The sequence below is a fragment of the Solea solea genome, chromosome 10, assembly GCF_958295425.1.
Source record: "Solea solea chromosome 10, fSolSol10.1, whole genome shotgun sequence".
Classification (NCBI taxonomy): domain Eukaryota; kingdom Metazoa; phylum Chordata; class Actinopteri; order Pleuronectiformes; family Soleidae; genus Solea; species Solea solea.
In genome coordinates this window covers 10,802,216-10,820,893 of record NC_081143.1, presented here as the reverse complement: position 1 = coordinate 10,820,893, position 18,678 = coordinate 10,802,216, and the positions used below count along the sequence as shown (strand labels likewise).

Below are 18,678 nucleotides of genomic sequence, written 5' to 3'. Positions count from 1 at the left end.
GTTTATGATTGGCGCGCCGTACAGTTAGTTAGCTATCATCGGCTAACGGACCAAGTGCTGTAGTCAGAGCCGCTCATCCAAGCGTTTGGAATTTGCAATCGATTAATCGTCAACTATTTTGATAATTGATGTTCACATGTTTTCATGTTTTCGGATTTTTCAGCTTCTTACATGTAAATGGTTTCTGCTTTGTTTGCTCAATTTTGACAAAAAAGAAATCGCTAAAAAAAATTAAAAATGTTGTTTTGTGGTCATCATTTTCAGGTTTGGGACATGTTATGAACCAAACATACCAAAATAATCGACACATTCTTTGATTATGAAAATAATCGTATAGGTATTTGCACACTGGACGCAGGTGCAAATTATTTACACATTTTGACATTTCACATGTGTCCAATAAACAGCGAAATTGTGACTGTTATTTTTTCGGATCGTGGTCGATTGGACCCTAGTTAGCCACCTTGTCATTTGTAACAGGAAAGCTTTGTGGTGCAAAATGACATTGATCCATTCAATCAGAAACATTTGATTAGCTTTGTCTTTGTTAGACAGTGCTTTTGATTAATTCAAGGTTTCTCTTTTATCTGAATTCTTGAAGTGCGTAAGCTTCACACTTCTGTTATCTGTGCGCACATGCAGCCTTTTTGTGATGTTTATGTGAAATTAAATTGTTAACCTTGTAAGGACGATGTAATCAGACAGTTATTTGCGGGCCACTTTATTAGGTACAGAGGACACCAACTAAAGTGGTATGAGTGGCACCAGATGTGGGCTTCTGCTCCTGTAGCCTCTCTGCCTCAATGTTGTTCTTTCAGAGATGTTCTTAGTTTAGTTGTAATGAGTTATTTAAGTTACTGTTGGCATGCTATTATTTTGAATCAGTCCAGTCTCTGTCCTCTGACCTGAGGTATCAGCAAGGCATTTTAGGCCTGAGAACTGCCGCTCACTGGATATTTTCTCTGTCAACACTAGAGATGGTTGTGAGTGAAAATCCCAGTTGATCAGCCGTTTCTGAAATACTGGCACTAACAAATGTTCTGTGTTCAAAGTCACTTAAATCATCCTTCTCCCCCATTCTGATGCTTAGTTTCACCTTCAGCATGTTGTCTTTATTGTGTCTACATGCTTAAGTTGCTGCCATGCGATTGTCTGATTAACATAAGCAATTCACGTAGTGCACCTAATAAAATGGCTGATGAGTGCATTTACGTGACGTGGAAGGAGTAAGCAACATTTTAATAACCATGTCACAAATGTGAAGTGAAGGTGAACAGACGTCTTTGCTTTGTTGTGAGTCTTTGGTTATCATAGAAAGAAAAAACAGACTATTCAGCTCATATTTCTGCTGCTGAGAAGCACCAGTGACCTATTAGAGTGTACGTCAATATTTATTTCATGCATTGAATGTGTGTTTATGTCTTGAAAAATATGTTTCTACCTCTGAGGCATTAGAATATTTAACTGTATTATTAATACAAAATAATATTCTCACATTAGAATCAGTTTATATAGCCAGCCCTGCAACTGAATCATTTCGATCCTCTGGAGGTCTGTTGGAGAATTGGACGACCAGGGTGGGAATTATAGTTAATTAGGATTTAAGGAGAGTGTGCTGCTTTGCTGTCTGCAGTGATGCTTTTCATTTCCTGCTGCCCACAACAATAGCGAGCAGGTGGTATCTGATCAATAGGAGGTCATTGAAACTGTTGTTTGGTGTAACAGATGTCATGACTGTACAATTGTTTAGCAGATTGTGTTATGGATTTAAAAATGCATGAGGGCACACAATGGTTTTAATCTGTTCATAAGCTACAAACATGTAGGATTAGAGGAGTGTATGAGAGATGGTAAAATAATTACCTAGTTGTATTTAAGGGAAAATTGTGGTTGTATGAAATAGAGACACAAAATCAACACTTGACACTCACTCTCCCTGATAACAGGAACAGAAAGACGGATTTAACAATTTAACCATGGATACTGCTTATGTCTGTAATATCTTAAGAATATGTTGTTCAGCATTAAACTGCCCTTTTTTGAGTGGAAGTTTAATAACTCTTGTACCAAACCCATTGGGAAAATCTGAGATTTTAAACCACAGCATACAGGGGTTGTTTAATCCACTTCTGCCTCTGGTAGTGGGTTCAGATTTGTGATTTAGTGATTTCACTGTTTGAAATGATTTGTTTGGATTTTCTTCAGTGACACAAATTAAATAAAGAAGCAAATCTTTTCTTTCTCTTTTGCCCCCGAGAGAGTCGGTGTTCATAATGTATCAATGCCTCATACAACCAAATGCAAAGTAATTACAGCAGAGGAGTTTTAAAGTTTTATCATTGTATTCATATCGGGTTTTTGTGTCATGCTCACTCTGCTTCCAGATGAAGTTGGACAGGGGTTGGATGTGGCGTGTGCTGCTCCTGTTGTCCCTGGCTGTGGCTGCAGTGGTGGCTCAGGAGAAGCTGTCAGACACCGATGTTGAAGACATTGATGACATAATGGAGTTGGATGAAGAAGTAAATGATCTGATTGCAGAAGACAATGAGGCAAGTGTGACGGATGAGGAGGGATCCGAAATGACAGATGACAAGGGAGCAGCAGAAGGGAAGGATGCTAAAACAGATGACGTCGTCTCTTTCCAGGTCAGGAATGGATCATAAATGCTGTTGAAAAATAGATTTCATGCGATGAAACCTTGGATGTGAATGGAAAACCGTCTTCTTAATAATGACATATTGTGTTCTTTTTTGTCCAAAGGTCACATATGTGACTCCTGTTCCCACCGGAGAAGTGTACTTTGCAGAAACATTTGATGATGGGTCGCTGGAAAGGTATTTCTTGAGAATTTTACCACCACTATGTGCTTTAGAAAACACTGAATTTTTCATGCATGCTGGCCTGGGATACATAAGCTTTCAGTGGTGTTGAGTGACCTGAATGGTGTAGGGATGCACTATTTTGTGACTTTTTGCTGATGATCATTACTGATATTTTTCCCTGTGCCCAACTCCAGAGGTCATTTAGTCTTTTCTGTAGACTAAGACATCAAGGAGGTAGCAGCCTTTTCAGCCTACTGTTCTAGTTATTAGTCATATTCGGGGAAGTGTGTTTGCTTCATCTTTGCTGAGAGCCAAGTGTTTTATGATGTTGATCTCCACAGGTGGAAACTGTCAAAGACGGTGAAGGGGGACGCAGACGATGAAATTGCCAAATATGATGGTTTGTAACCATTTCTCCCTTCTGCCTGCATCTTATTTGTAATGCAAACAAACATGGGGGCTGATTTTGTCATCTTCTCTTTCTTTCCATCTATAGGGAAGTGGGCAGTGGAGCAGCTGAAAGAGAACAAGGTTCCCGGAGACCAGGGTCTGGTCCTCAAGTCCCGTGCTAAACACCATGCCATTTCTGCAATGCTGCGCGAACCCTTTGTCTTCAAGGATGAGCCTCTGGTTGTACAGTGAGTTTACATTCCTGTCCGAACTTGACTGAGCCAGAGAGAATATTGACCTGACCTGAACCCGACATGTATCCTATATTCTTTTGTCCCAAGCTCGACACAAACCAGACAGGGTTAGCGTAAGCTGAAGTGTACTCTCTGGCTGTGATGCAGATGGTTGCTATCCTGTATTTATGGTCACGGCAAACAACAACATTTATTGTAACATCCAGGAGGAAGCAACTACTGCCCTATAAACACAGATACATAAGTCACACACATTATGAGGTATTACCAGCACCATAAGCGACAGTTACTCTTTAATTAGCTCTTGTTGAACTGTAACCTCTGATTACTATTTACATAATCCAACCATGGTGGTTTATTTTGAGTTGTTGTGGAGGAAAATGATAACATCCTCTGTGGATGGCTACAATGGTCTGTGTGTTGTGTTCACTGTCCTGTCATAAATTGTAAATATTGGTTCAGAAACATTAGGTCAATCCCCTGTATCTACTTATTATCATTTAATTTGACATGTTATACAGCTATTTATTAAACGTTTACACCATGTTTTCAATTAAGCAATTAAAAAAAGACATTTGAATCCACCTTATTTTACTTGGTTTCACTAAAAAGAACTTGAAATCACCATGTCAGCTAATGCGACTGCGCTCATCTAGTTTTCACACTCTCTTTAATAATGTCAATGGACCTTCCTTTAGGTGCAGTGGTCAGTGGATGAACAATACTACACATTTATTCAGAACTGATGACCAGGACTTGTTTTTTTGTGTTCTGGCTGTAGGTATGAGGTGAATTTCCAGGATGGTATTGACTGTGGTGGAGCATACATCAAACTGCTGTCAGACACTAGTGATCTCGATCTGGTGAGTGGACTTCTTTTCCTTTTTTTATTTTACCTCACTCTCTGAACCGTCAGATTATAGAAACTCAAGATTTCTTAATTAAACCTCGACTCTTTTTTTATTTATTTATTTTGCACTGCAGGATGAATTCCACGACCGCACACCCTACACCATCATGTTTGGACCCGACAAATGTGGCGAGGACTACAAGCTGCACTTGATTTTCCGCCACTTGAATCCTCTAAACAAAGACTTGGAGGAGAAGCACGCAAAGAGGGCCGACATCGACCTAAAGAAGTTCTACACTGACAAGAAGACTCACCTCTATACACTCGGTATGTTGCTTTCTAGAAAAGAGTGCATGTACTCGTATTTATCTGCAGCATTGTTTTTATAGAGCTCCAGGCGTCACATGAATGGCAGTCGAAGAGACCAGTGCTAGATTTAACTGAAACTTGTGTCTACCGCTTTATCCTCACTGTTGTAAAAACCCACCCTTGATGTTCCCCCCTCTCCTGGCCATGTGCATTTGTTTTCAATGGAGCCGACAAACACAAGCTGTGGAGCTATGTTCATGCCGATGGAAGAACAGTTAACAAAAATAGACCAGCAAACGTTGTTCATAAAAAATGTCGACCAAACGCCTTTACAACAATAGCAAACATCAAGAAAGTGCAAATACACACAAATGCAGAGAGAAGAGAGTTTATCCCAAAAATACTTTAAAGTGCATCGGCAAGAATGCCATGTCGGCGTCCGGTTTGCTTATGTCATTGTCAATTCTCACCATTCAGAAAAAGCCAGTCGTTTCCTCTTCCTTGCTTGTTCTGTCAGCAGTTTTCTCTGCTTCTTTTTTGCCGGCTCTGCCGTGATGAATGTCTAAAAATAATGCGATTGCTGTCTTTATCTAATAGCTAGTACCTGGTGTGTGTGTTCATGTTCCTCGTGAGACCATATTCTGAGGACTCCGGCCCCTGATCATGCAAGGCTGTTTTTTTACGCTTAAAGACAGTAGGGGGAGTGGAGACATTCCCCAATCTCCCTATTCTACCATCACAATGAGCTGTTAAATTAGCAAAAGAAATACTGCATAGTTCCAGTTTAACAAAATAAAAAAAACACAGGATAACTCTTACCTGCCTTGCATTCAGGTGTTTTTCTGACGATGTTTTCACTTATTCTGGAATGCTACATGTTTTTCTTTCACTGCTGTCAGTCCTGAATCCCGACAACAGCTACGAGATGCTCATCGATCAGTCCAGCGTGAGTCGTGGAAACCTACTGCATGACGTGGTGCCACCAGTCAACCCTCCCAAAGAGATAGATGACCCACATGATTCCAAGCCTGACGACTGGGACGAGAGGGCCAAGATTCCCGATCCCGAGGCTGTCAAGCCAGATGACTGGTAACAGTAAAACATGACGTGGCACCAGTTCATCATTGATAAATGCTGACTCCACAATTTATTTTTGTTCCTCATAATTTATTCGCAGTCGCAACGAATAATTCAAAATTTCGCGTCACTGATGGTCAAAGGCCTTCAGTGTGAGTTCAGGTTTCCGTGATGTAACTAACAAAACACTGATGTGTGTGTTTCAGGGACGAGGATGCTCCTGCTAAGGTTGAAGACCCTGACGCTATGAAGCCTGAGGGATGGCTGGATGATGAAGCAGAGTTCACTGCTGACCCTAATGCTGAGAAACCAGAAGATTGGTAAAAACAAACAAATAAAAGAACAAACCCACAGCCAGGGTTAGGTTAAAAAATATTCAGCCTGACACTGTCCTCTGTGTGCAGGGATGAGGAGATGGATGGAGAGTGGGAGGCACCACAGATTTCTAACCCTGCCTGTGAGACTGCACCTGGCTGTGGAGAGTGGAAACGCCCCATGATCAACAACCCTCAGTACAAGGGCAAGTGGAAAGCCCCACTGGTGGACAACCCCAACTATCAGGTAACATAAGTTAGGTTTCCAGTAAAATCTATCACAGGTATTAACTGGATTCTCACAAAATTGGGAAGAAAGTGCATGTTTCTGTGTGGGTCTCTCGTCCACCATTTCCTCTCATTTTGCTGTGCATTCAAATGCAGAAGCTGGAGGGATGTTTCATTATTCTACATATTACCTTATGTTCTCTCAAGTGCAAAAACCTTTATATGATATATATATATATATATGTGTGTTAGGGATGTAACGATTACCGGTATGACGATAAACCGCGGTAAAATTCCCGACGGTTATCATACCGTTTCAAATTTTAATTATCGTTAAAACCGTGATTGATTACCGCAAGTGATTACCGAAAAACTCACAGTGATACTGCTCATTTCCTGGAGAAGCAGCAGCACCTGAACGGCACTCGCTCAAGCGGGCGCGCATGCGCAGTTTGCACTGTCTGTCCAGCGACAACACGGCTGAAGCCACCTGCGCTCCAGAGATTACCCCCGTAAGATCAGAAATCTGGGCATATTTTGTATTTTTAAAGGATGTTGAGAGTAAAATAATTGAAGACAACCAATCCTTGTGCAGAAAATGCAAAAAAAAAATCTCCGCGAACTTCGCGGCGCGAAGCCACTTCCAATATGATGAGCCATCTCCGTGACCACCACACACAACTTTTCAGCGGGTAAGTCAACAAAAACGGGATTTCGGAATAGTGGGAAACGTCATGGTTTGTCTCGCGAAAGCGAGTAGTGTGCAGACGACAGGTACCGTAGCAGACCAAAATGTGTTTGTTTCTGTGTTTTTTTATTTTATTTTTATGCTGTGTACGACCGCTGCTACTTAATTATTATCCGACACAGAGTGAGGACCTGTGTGTGTGTGTGTGTCAGTCAGTCAGATGATAATTATTATTATTATTATTATTAATAATAATAATAATAATAATAATAATGATAATAATAATAATAATAATAATATAATATAAAATATCTTTTTTTAAATAAAACTTGGTTAAAAGATTTCAGTGTGTGTGTGTTCAGTACTTTTGGAACATTTTGAACACATCTAACAATACCGTGATAATATTGATAACCGTGATAATTTTGGTCACGATAACCGTGATATGAAATTTTCATATTGTTACATCTCTAATGTGTGTATATATATATATATTTTCTCACATTCTGTCTCCCCAATTTAAAAAAGCAGGGGGAGATGAGGAGATGAGGCTTGTACATCCAGTGAATTCTTTTAAATCACTTTTTCATGTGATAATTTGATCCCGTCCTTTTATTCTTTTCTCTTGTATTGTTTTTATTACTTTATTTATCTTAACTCTTTTATTTGCTCTTACCTGCTTTTGTATATCATCTTTTTCTTTTACTTATTTTGACATTTGGTGTTAAGAGTTTAGTGATTTTTGTCATCTTGTGTATCCTGTATTTTCTTTTCTTTTTCTTTTGCCATTCACATCCATTCACTCACAGTACATCTATGTGTTCACATGCTACCAGCACAGCCATCAGGAACGTGGGGGTTAAGTTTCATGCCTACATCGGCATGTAGACTCGCTCTACCACTGAGCTACCGTCACCCCTTCCAAATTCTTTCAAAATCAAAGGTCTGAACCTTGAAATTCTTTGTCTTCTCTCAAGGGAGTCTGGAAACCACGTAAGATTGATAACCCGGACTATTTTGAGGACTTGCAGCCGTTCAGGATGACACCTGTCAAGGCTCTGGGCTTGGAGTTGTGGTCCATGACCTCGGATATCTACTTTGACAACTTCATTATCACCGCTCATAAGGAGGTGGCCGACCGCTGGGCATCTGACAGCTGGGGGCTGAAGAAACTAGTGGCCAGTGCTAACGAGGTTGGTGTGATGTGTTTGTAAGGACATCAGTACACACACTTAACATCAACACCATAGTGTCTGTACTGTAATCTAACACAGAGCTGTTGTTTCCCGTGAGGAAAAGGCTTCCAAAAGCTCATGTTCTTTTTGTTTATTTCTCTCTTTTCCACTAGCCGGGGATTTTTGCTCAGCTGATGCTGGCAGCAGAGGAACGTCCATGGCTCTGGGTCATCTACATACTGACAGTCGGCCTGCCTGTAGGACTGGGTGTGCTCTTCTGTTGGCCAAAGGTATGTTATACCTAATTATGTCATTCATTAAGGCCGAGCACTGACCAGTGCAGTGGCTATTTTGTTCTTCTGGATATTATTATGACAAGGAAATCCACGAATGAACAACATGAATAACAATATAATAAAAAATGTATATGGTCTTGCAGTTAGTGGGATGAAGACATCTGTAAGCAAGAATATATTGAATAGCCACCAGGGGGGCAACACCACTGGTTTTTAAAAATGGAAGTGTGTGGAAAAATGAGCCTCCTTCTCACTTGATTTAAAACATCAGTAAATATTTTCTTTAAGAGCTAGTTTCAGGTCCTCTTCAATAGAACATGATGTCATTTTTTTATTAAATAATGTTGCCATTTAGAGGGAAATAGACGATAAAGTACCAGTATGATTGACAGCTAGCTAGCATCATCCAATATGAGCCTGAAATTCCTGAAAGTCACAAAACTTCAACACGGCAGCAGTCAAAGTGAAAACCTCGAGGTTCAAAACAGGAGTTCAATTTTTATAGGTAACATCATTACCGGTTGTCACTTGATGAAGATAAACCAAACATCTCACATGGCTCCAGTCCCATACTAAAGTTCCTCAGCTGCAGACACAAGCGAATAGTCCTGACCGTGGTGCTACAGCAACAGTCTACATTTAAAAATGTTTAATAAATCATAAACTTTTGCAACTAACTTTGTACACTTACCTGTGGCGGAAATGATGAAGTCCATCATACACTTCACATTTACTTGCTAAACAATAGTTTCCTTCATGTCACCTGTTTGTCTTTAGGAATATTTGATATATGAACATCAGTTTTTTACTTATGGAGCAAATCAGTCTTTATTTTATTTATCTATGTTGTCAAGATGAAGTCTGCAAATCTGAAGAACTTTGACTCTTACATGCATGGATGGCTGATGTGGTACAGCGGTTTGCTGTGTGTGTCTTAGGTTGTTTAATTCTGGTCTGTGTAACATCACTGCGGAGGTCTGGTCGTTACTGCTTTAATGTTTCATGTATTTTCTACTGTATACCTGTTTTAAGCTGTTTGTGTTCTGCTGAACATTTTCTCTCTGTGTTCCAGAAATCGGAAGACGACTACGTGTACAAGAAGGTAGACGTGCCTCAGGCTGATGTGGAAGAGGAGGAAGAAGAGGAGGAGGAAGAGGAGGCAGACGCAGCAACAGCAGCTGAGGAGGAAGACAAAGAAGCTGAGGCTGCAGAATTAGTTGCAGCTGCAGGTCAGACAATCCTCTTCACTTTCTCAGCTTCACTGTTATAATTTGGGGACCTACTGTTTAAAGATGGCAAACAATAGTGACCCAATTTACTATATAAACCATGACAAGAGCACATTTTTTGCACAGTACGGTTCTTACTATTTTTACTGTCTTTTCTGCTGCACCGAATATTATTTTGAATATGTAAACCAGATATTTCCAAGATATACTGTATGTGTTTGATCAATGAATCACAACTTCTTTTTATGCATTTTCATGCATCAAGTAAAGGGCTGGAATAAAAATCAGCATTTGAGCTTTTTTGGCAAAAAGAAATCTTCAGCAAGCCAGTATCTTGTAATGTTTTAAGTCGCATGTCTTCATCCCCCATTGTTGTCCCATTTTCTCTGCTCCACAGTCAGAGAAGAGGATGAGGAGGAGGAGGAGGAGGAGGAAGAGGACGCAAATGTGGGAGAAGACAATCTAGAGGGGGATGATGAAGACAAGGAAGAGGAGGAGGAAGAGGAGGGAGAGGGAGAAGAGGAAAGCAAAGCTCCAGAGAGAACATTAGAGAATGAGGTTGGTGTTTTGTTCTTAACTACTCAGCAGCATGAGCCCATAGTGTGTTAGTAGAACAGAATACAATATCAAATTATCACTGACAACTACACTGTAGAGTTGCACTGTGTGGTCAAATTAATTTAAAAGTGCATTCTTGGATAATCGATTAATTGGCTTTGAGTGTTTTCAATAATTGAAACTAGAGATGCACTGAAAATGGCCCAAAAAGGCATTTTCCGTTTATTGCCGAAACAACACGACCGAAACAGTATGTTGTGATGACGCATGCAAAAACTGTGGCCATCATGCGCCTGTACATTCCTACTCAGAATCTGTCCAAGATCAGTTTGGAACACCAATAAAACGGTTTCAACAAGATGTGAGTACACTGCATTTAACAGAACCTATTAAATGCTGGAAAGTCTCTTTGCGAAAATAATAGATGCATTAATCTAATATTATTTTTGTTGTTTTATACAATTTGCAGAATTAGCTGTGTGAAAATCTCTTCGGGACCTTGTGAATCTTAATCCATTCAGTGAATCAGCAGCGATTCTCAGCCCTACTTAAAACTGTCTGCCGGAAATCCTAAAGTCTGTTTCGTCCTTTCTGTCTAGTTTAGAAGCACATCGGATAGTTTGAAGTAATTACCAAGTTGTCCAGCATAGGATGGTGTGAGCTCGGCTTGGCCCTGCATCTATGCCATCTTTTCTCATCAGAGGAATGATGATGTGTTTTGTGGTGAGAAATTTAGGACACAAACAACCTAAACTGTCCTCGCAAGCAGAAAATAACAACACCAACTAAAGAACAAGTTACTACGTATTAACTTCATTCTGAGTGTTTTCATGTGATTAGAACTGTTTGTCCTGTAAGTATGAACTTGAACACACACGATGGAGTGGCAGCTTTATTTGTCTAGAGTTTTGTGATCAAGGCAAAAACGTGTAAGTTAACCGAGGCCACAGACATCACAACTTATCATGTATTAGATATATACATCCTGGTACACAGAACTTAAAAAGTACACTCCGTCTTAAACTCAAAGGTCTTTAAATCTCTGACTTCTTGCCATTTCTCTTTACTTCAGGTCATTCAGTTTCCCACTTAACACTTAATTTTTAAATTTTAGTCAGCACTAATTCATTCATCAAGGTGTCATATCCTCTAGTGACAAACCCAGTGAGAATTGTAAAATTCCTCACCACAGAATGAGCCAGTGTCGGATGTTTTTGTCTCATCTAGTAAATTTGTCTGTTTTTGCTTTTGTTTCACTCAAATTCTGGCTCACAGCTGAAAGAGGGAGACGTCGCTGAAGAGAGCCACAAACAAGCAGTGAGAAAGAGGAGGGTACGCAAAGACTGAGGAGGTGAACCCCACGCTGACTGTCTCCTTGTCTCCCCTGCATGGGGGAGAAGGTGGAAGGGCCGTATCTGCTGCACCTCCTCCCTCTCTGAGCGCAGCAGCATGTAATTCCTCCAAACCCTCCTGGTAGCCTGCAGTCATCCTGGCTGCCCCATCTTTGTCTTCTACTCCACCCTTCAGCTCTGTGGTCTCCCAAACCACATCATACACCATCCTTCCCTCATCTGTTCAGCTGTTTTCCCTCCTTTGCCCTGAGCTTCCACGTTTTCCTCATCCCTTCTTTTCTCCCGCTTTATAAGCCATTGCTGTCATACAAACATCTCCCGCTTCTGTTGCTGTTCATCCCATCTCTGTTATCATAGATCCACCAGCGTGTCTCCACCTGAGAGCAAGGACAAGGAGCATCTACACTGTTGTCCACTCCTGTTTGTACCATTGTACCATTGCGGGCTTAGGCTACATCTCAAACGTTAAGACTTAATTCTTGTCTTGTCTTTTGTTTTCAAGAACTCGTTTGAAGACACAGGTTTGACAAAGTTCCTTCCTTGTTTGAAAATAGTTTGGGTTTCGAGAGCAGGCCAGGAGGAGAGGATTCCAGGCTGCAGGGAAATGCTTTCTGACATGTAAACTGTGTAGTGTTGGAGCATTTCAGTGAAGTCACCTCTGCTTAAAGTGAAGTGGATGTTCTGTTTTACATTTTAGCTAGTTTGTCTGGAGCATCAGTTACTTTAATGTTTTTGTTTTTTTACTAAGTTATAGCTATTCCAGAATCAAGTATTATCTCCATAAATGACAGTATATTTATTGCTTCTGATGAAGATTGGTTTTATTAAAGCAGTGTTTTGAGTGACTTTAGACCGTTTTTTGATTATGACACATCACTAATGAGCTTAATTAGAAAAGAACTTATCGTTTTGTACGCCATCAGTTGAAAAAGGCAGATTGAATTCAGAGGTTCTGTAGGAAACAGCTGGAAAATGTCTCGTACAGTCAGAAACACAGCAGTACTTTCCCACTCTCCAGACTAGTGAGCATTAGGATCTAGATTGTTGCTGGGAAAGATGCTGATGCTAATTTATTTGTTTTATATTATTGTTTCTTGCTTTTGTAGTTCACTCTGGCCAGGCGCTGCCGAATGCAGATCTTTTTCATTTGTTTTGCAAATTGTACATTGCTCTTGGAAATAAAACTATTTAATACAAAGAACACAAGATGCTTTTATGTAGTTGATTATAGAAGACCCAGACATGAGTGATCTTAGGATTTTATTAAAACAAAAACATTTAAAAAGGCAAAGATGCAGGGTGAGATGGTATCAGTGTGTATAGGTGGGTAATGTTCAGCATGTTCTGTCAGACGTTAATGATTTACTACTGTACAACTGTTCAAATAACCTCAATAGATTACAGCATATAAATAATTCAAAACCTCCTGTAAATTTACCAGTTCTTCCATTTTGCAGAGTTGCTTGATTTTTTCATGCGAGTAACTGCTCTCAAGACATGAGTCTGTTCAATACCTGACAGTTAAAAGGGAATAATAAAAGCATGATCAGATTATGTTACATCTTGTTTTTAACTGAAGCAGCAGAGGACACGCCCTCCGCTCTGCGCCATGATCAGGACATCATCTCATTTTACGGTCAGAACCATCCTCTGTCAGGCCAGAGTGGATCAATAGCACTTAAAGCCTCTAGTGCTCACTTCTTCTTCGGGGCATTTAGACCCGACTCGCCATCCTTATCATGGGAGATGGACACAAACTTGGGCCCTAAATCACACAAAAAAGGAACTTTCCCCAATTCTATCTTTTCGGTTAACACAGATTTGTTTCAAAAAATGTCCTCATGCATGAAGCTGTAATTTATATGCAAGGTTTGTGGTGGTGCAATGCCACCATAGAAAATTTAAATGCATTTACTCAGCCTTGCTTTAAAGTCATGTTTGACTTCATACTCTCAAGCACAACAACCAAACCCTGTTTTCATGGTGATTTGAAACTCAGCCACTTGCAATAACAAAAGACACCGACTTTAAAGGTCCGGTATGTAACTTTCAGGAGTGTTTATCGGCAGAAATGGAATAAACTACCCATTAAGTATGTTTGTAAGAGTATGCAATTACTCTGAAACTAAACTCAACTCTGACAACCTCCGATAATATTTTTAGATACAGAAATTGTTTTACATCTAAGGTGTTAAAAGACAGTATAACCAGACATTTTAAAACATAATGCCCCAACTGTATAACAAATATTCTGCCTCCATAATAAAGATTTTGACAGCCCACAACATCATGACTCGGTAATAATGCTGCTGGCACATTTCTCTTATTATCCAGTGATTTTGACTGACCTCTGTCCAATATCGTGTATCATATTATGTATCAACAGTGGCATTCACCTAGCCGTACACACTCCCCCGTTACAAAGGCTAATAATTTAACAGCGTTTTATTACATTTGCTAAACTGTACAACAAAAAGAAAACCATTCAAGATATGTATTACTCGTACATGTCATATGTTTACGTTTTCAGTAACACTGTTCAGTTCTCCAGCTTTTAGGTGGAGGAATACAGTCATGCTTTCTATGCACAAACGATGACATCTGAGAGCTAACAAAAACTTCCAGATCCAGCCAACATACAAAATACTTTACAAAAGTAAATTAAATCAATCTGTGTTAACAGTGAGCGTCGTGGTCAAACACTACTTGTGATATCCGTGGTTTGTTTTTGCAAATTTACACATTGGGAATGTGAGAAAGTTGGGGAAAAACCTCAGAAAAAAGTCAGAAAAGCAGATTATACAGCAAAGATGCTCCTCTGGACAGAAAGCATCAAAAAGAAACTTGAGGTACAAATGACACTTAAATATTTCATATTATACAGTACATACTCTGTGTTTTTGTTAGCGATTAAAGGGTTGAGTCTACCTCATCTGAACAGACCTGGGCCATGCCAATAGGAAATGGATCTACTTCTGAACTGGTTGAGAAGGTGACAGAGTCAGTTTAAGTTTTGTTTTAAAGAGTTTAGACTCAGTTAACGGAGCTCAAACACAGAAGCAGAGAAAACAAAAACCACTTTCCATGGTGGATTTCTTCTCAGAGGCTCCCCATCCCCCCCATGATGCCTCACTTCCGTTTGCTCTTAGTGTCGGTGGTCTGGAAGACGCTGGAGGCCGACATGAGGTTCTCGATGTACTGACCAAGGACCTGGTTCTCGGACTTTAACTTCAGGTTCTCCTCCTTGACTGCATCGACTCGCGCTGACAGGTCTGGAACAGAAATTAAGAAGAGGAAGCGAAAAACATGTTATCACCAAAAAGCCTGAAGATCAGGAGTAAGAACTGCACGTCACAGAAGAGGGAGACATTGAACAATGTGAAAGTTCTGTCATCCACATTACATGGTGCATTCCAGTTACATCAGAAGTCGGAACTGGGATTGTTATACCTCGTATTAACAAGCAACATCAAGACATAATTCTTCAAATGCGTTACAAATCTGTCTTATAAAGTAGAAATAAACAGCCACAACATGACTCAGCTAAAGTGCGGTTGCTGATTTTTACTTACATTTGTATAGTCTGTGCATAGTGAAGCATGTAATACATAGGACTTTTGGATTTAATCGGATATTTAACTTTCCAATATCCAATAATAGTATCGTATTGGCTATTTTTTAACACATTTAATATGTGAAGAGTAGAAATTATGCATTTGCTTTACTTTAAAAAAGAGAATTAACAAATCGGAGACGCATTAAGTAAAAAGTAATGTATGAATCTTTATCTGGACATGAAATTGCTTGTATCGGGACAAGTTTTGTCATCATGCAGCGGTACTTCTGATAATAAAATGATATGCAGATATGTGATGTGCAGCATAATCTTTAAGCCTTTTTCAAACCATGGGACCTATTTCTGTCACGCAGTAAAACTGAGAGTTACCTTCCAGCGTGTGCTGAAGCTCCAGAACCTGATTTATTAACCTTGTCTTTTCCTCCATCTCCACCTGGTTCTCCATGTCTCCTGAAATCCATTGCAACCCAGTTAACACACATTCTCTCAGGTCTGTAGTACAAATGCAACTCTTGAACACAGATAATTTTTGTACGTCCACTTACCATCTATGTCGCAATTCATGATGGAAAGCTCGTTCTCCTGTTTCGTATACAGGACTGCAGATTCACCGTCCACTGGAGGATAAAAAAAGGACAGACAGAAATGTAGAGAAGATGTTATGAAGGGAGACAGGATTTCTCCAAGATTGTTTATTTAGTCACTCTGGTGCTGACAGATGTAATGCATAATACTACAACATAAATAAATGTCAGTTACATTCAAACCATTGTCAAATGCTGATGTAGCCGTATAAACTGCAGTACTGTTTTCAGAAATCATAGGGTGGAGGCGTCTTACTTTCGACAACACAGCAACCACAAGAGCCATGCTCCATCTTATTTGTATCACGATTAAGTACGAAACATAAACAAACATAATCAATCTCACTGTCCATCTCGTCGTTCACAGTTTGTTTTCCTGTGACGTAAAAGTGAGCAGGACGCACTAGCATATGGAGAGACACAGCACCACTTACAGCGGTGGAGTCAGACATACATGACAAGTTAATCAATTTTCTCCTCCACATGTATACTCAGGCTCAGCAAATTGTCCGATTGCCTCACTTAGTCGGACTACAGCCGTAGCTCGATTACACTGTGCATGTAAACGTACTGACAAGCAGTGTTTTGGTAGTTATTCCAAACTCCTCCAGGCGGTGACATAAGTTCCACAATAGAGCTTTAAGATGTGTTTTAAAGTTTGGTTATGGTTAGATATTGACTAGTTAAAGTTAGGGGTGACATTTTGGTTAGTCTGTCTTAATAGAGCTCAATAGAGTCCAAACAAGAAGAGCTGTGTGTGTGTGTATGTATATTTACTTGTATTTGCTACCTTTAGAAGTCAATACAGTGTCCTATGGAGAATAACTGTGAGTGTTTGATGGTGAGACACCGCACCCAGGCTGAGGGATGATGTATAGAAACTCAAATGCATCACTTGAGACATGTTTTTGCTTTATACACATTTCTGTCGAATACACTCATATTTAAATCTTGAAAGGAGTGTTAAACTAAAACTTCAAACTCGCACGTCGTGTTCTAGTTGGTGTTTCTCGGTGATGGAGCATCTTGACGGCAGTGCACCTTTACTGGTTTACTAACATCAGCCTCCCCGGCGTGTGCAGAAAATAGACCCCACGTACACGCGTGGGCATCTCTCCTAAACCAGCCAACATATTGTAAGGTAAAGTGGAACGACGTGCATTGTTAAGCGAAGAGAATATTTATAAATATAAATAAATAATATATATTTTCAAAAAAAAACAGTTAATAATATATATACACAATACATACTCTTTGGTGTCCGATAATGGACGCATGGGCACTAGCTTCAAAAGCTAGCTCTCCTCTTTGCTACAACACGACCCCCGCAGCAGAGATGAGGTTAGTATCCGAACAGAATTGGCTATAACTAGTTCACGTAATCAGTCATATGTTCAAATACGTATCAATTACTAGATTTAGATGATTAAAAAGTCACCGGACAGCGCCCGACGAGCTGCTAACGGACACGACCTAAACAAGCTAATAGCTGTCGCTGCTGCTGCTACTGCTGGCTACGTTAAGTCTTGAATGCGATTTTAAAAGCGGTTCTGAATTATTGTCGACATTATTGTGTTAGGCAAACGAATGAGAAGAGAAGTGACGGCTTCGGACTCACCTAAAGCAAGAAAATGGCCCTGAAACAAACAAACAGGCTGAGGTTCTGAGGCGGTGATGATGATGTTAGCTGCACTTAAACATCGATGTCGTCATCACGACTTCACTGTCGATACGTGAAAAAAAAAAGGAAAACAGTGCAACGTCCATGTTTGTTTGTGTTCATTTTTTAGCTTCTGTAATATGCTCATAGTAGGAACACATTTTCAAGCCCATAGATATTGCTGTATTCTCTTGGAACTTGTATTGTATATTTTAAGCTATTTTCTAATCTATGGAAATGTAAAAATACAAAATAGTTTCATGCAGTTGCTGTAGATTTGTCAGCCGTGAGCTCCTGTTCCACCACAACCTAAACAAAGTGTCCTATTGGACTGAGATGTTCAAGAAACCAAGACATGTTACATGAAACACTGTCTTCATAGAGATACACAAAGTCCGAAACAATACCAGCCTAGGTTATGGCCATGGTTCTCAAACTGTGGTATGTGTACCACCAGTGGTACACACGCTTCCTATACTCATTTTAACTTGCAATAATAACCCCTTTCACTCAGTTTTATATGCCCTCACAAACTCTGCAGACCGCTGCACTCTCGCTCTCAATCTCTCCTCACAAAGGATGCTGTGTGTGCACTTGTATTTATAACCTGTTTAGGACCTTTTCTGGAACACTGACCTGTCATGACCATGGAGTCCTCATGGAGACCTAAACCTGGTCCCAATGAGGCAGAACCTCATTTCTGAGGAACTGGTTATGGTTAAGGGTAGGGATAACGCTGTGCAAATGAATGGAAGTCAATACAGTGTCCTAAGAATAGCTGTGCAAACCTGTGTGTGTGTGTGTGTGTGTGTGTGTGTGTGTGTCATGAGGAGCCACACCTCAGTCCTGTCACAGACAAACGCAGCCACAGAACCACTCAGCATTACAAGCATTGCTTCCGCACCATTGCTCATCATGGTTAAACTGTCACATGTGTTGTCACAATAACACAGAGCATACAATGAAATGATAATATACATTTTGAGTGTAGATGGTTGTCTCACACACCTTCTCTCAAACTTACAGTGGGTTTGTCAATAGTAAAGCTGTATATTAATCGGTTTAAAGGATAGTGAAAACAAGGACTTTTCCAGTTGAAGTTTGTGTAATATTCTAGTAAGCACTTGGATCTAAATAACATAAAGATACTCCCTCCTAACTTTTATTCTTGTGTACATTTAAAGTTAACGGAAAAGCTGAAAGTGAAAAACAGTTGCTGAAGGATTTACCTTTGTCGTCTGCCAGAGAGATGTTGGTAAATGTCCCATCATCCTCGTCCACTGTGCTCTCCATGACCCCCCTCTCCTTTTCTTCT

General features: G+C 40.0%; 2 protein-coding genes across 4 annotated transcripts; one reads left to right on the top strand and one right to left on the bottom strand.

Annotated features, from left to right (window-relative positions):
- The first annotated feature begins 2,364 nt into the window (after positions 1-2,364).
- clgn (calmegin) lies at positions 2,365-13,300 on the top strand. The gene is made up of 14 exons (XM_058640273.1): positions 2,365-2,645; positions 2,761-2,834; positions 3,164-3,222; positions 3,319-3,460; positions 4,248-4,329; positions 4,451-4,643; positions 5,525-5,714; positions 5,909-6,022; positions 6,107-6,263; positions 7,910-8,125; positions 8,281-8,397; positions 9,476-9,632; positions 10,030-10,190; positions 11,466-13,300. Exons 1-14 carry the CDS (start codon positions 2,385-2,387, stop codon positions 11,535-11,537), a joined length of 1,995 nt encoding a protein of 664 aa, XP_058496256.1. The 5' UTR covers positions 2,365-2,384; the 3' UTR covers positions 11,538-13,300.
- On the bottom strand, positions 12,786-18,678 carry scoca (short coiled-coil protein a). 3 transcript variants are annotated; one of them, XM_058640274.1, is made up of 4 exons: positions 18,593-18,678; positions 15,665-15,736; positions 15,489-15,569; positions 12,786-14,814 (listed from the first exon to the last, which is right to left on the bottom strand). In XM_058640274.1, exons 1-4 carry the CDS (start codon positions 18,654-18,656, stop codon positions 14,672-14,674), a joined length of 360 nt encoding a protein of 119 aa, XP_058496257.1. In that variant the 5' UTR covers positions 18,657-18,678; the 3' UTR covers positions 12,786-14,671. The 3 variants fall into 3 exon arrangements, with proteins under 3 accessions (XP_058496257.1, XP_058496259.1, XP_058496258.1); XM_058640276.1 differs by lacking the exon at positions 18,593-18,678 and adding an exon at positions 17,322-17,482; XM_058640275.1 differs by lacking the exon at positions 18,593-18,678 and adding an exon at positions 16,955-17,148.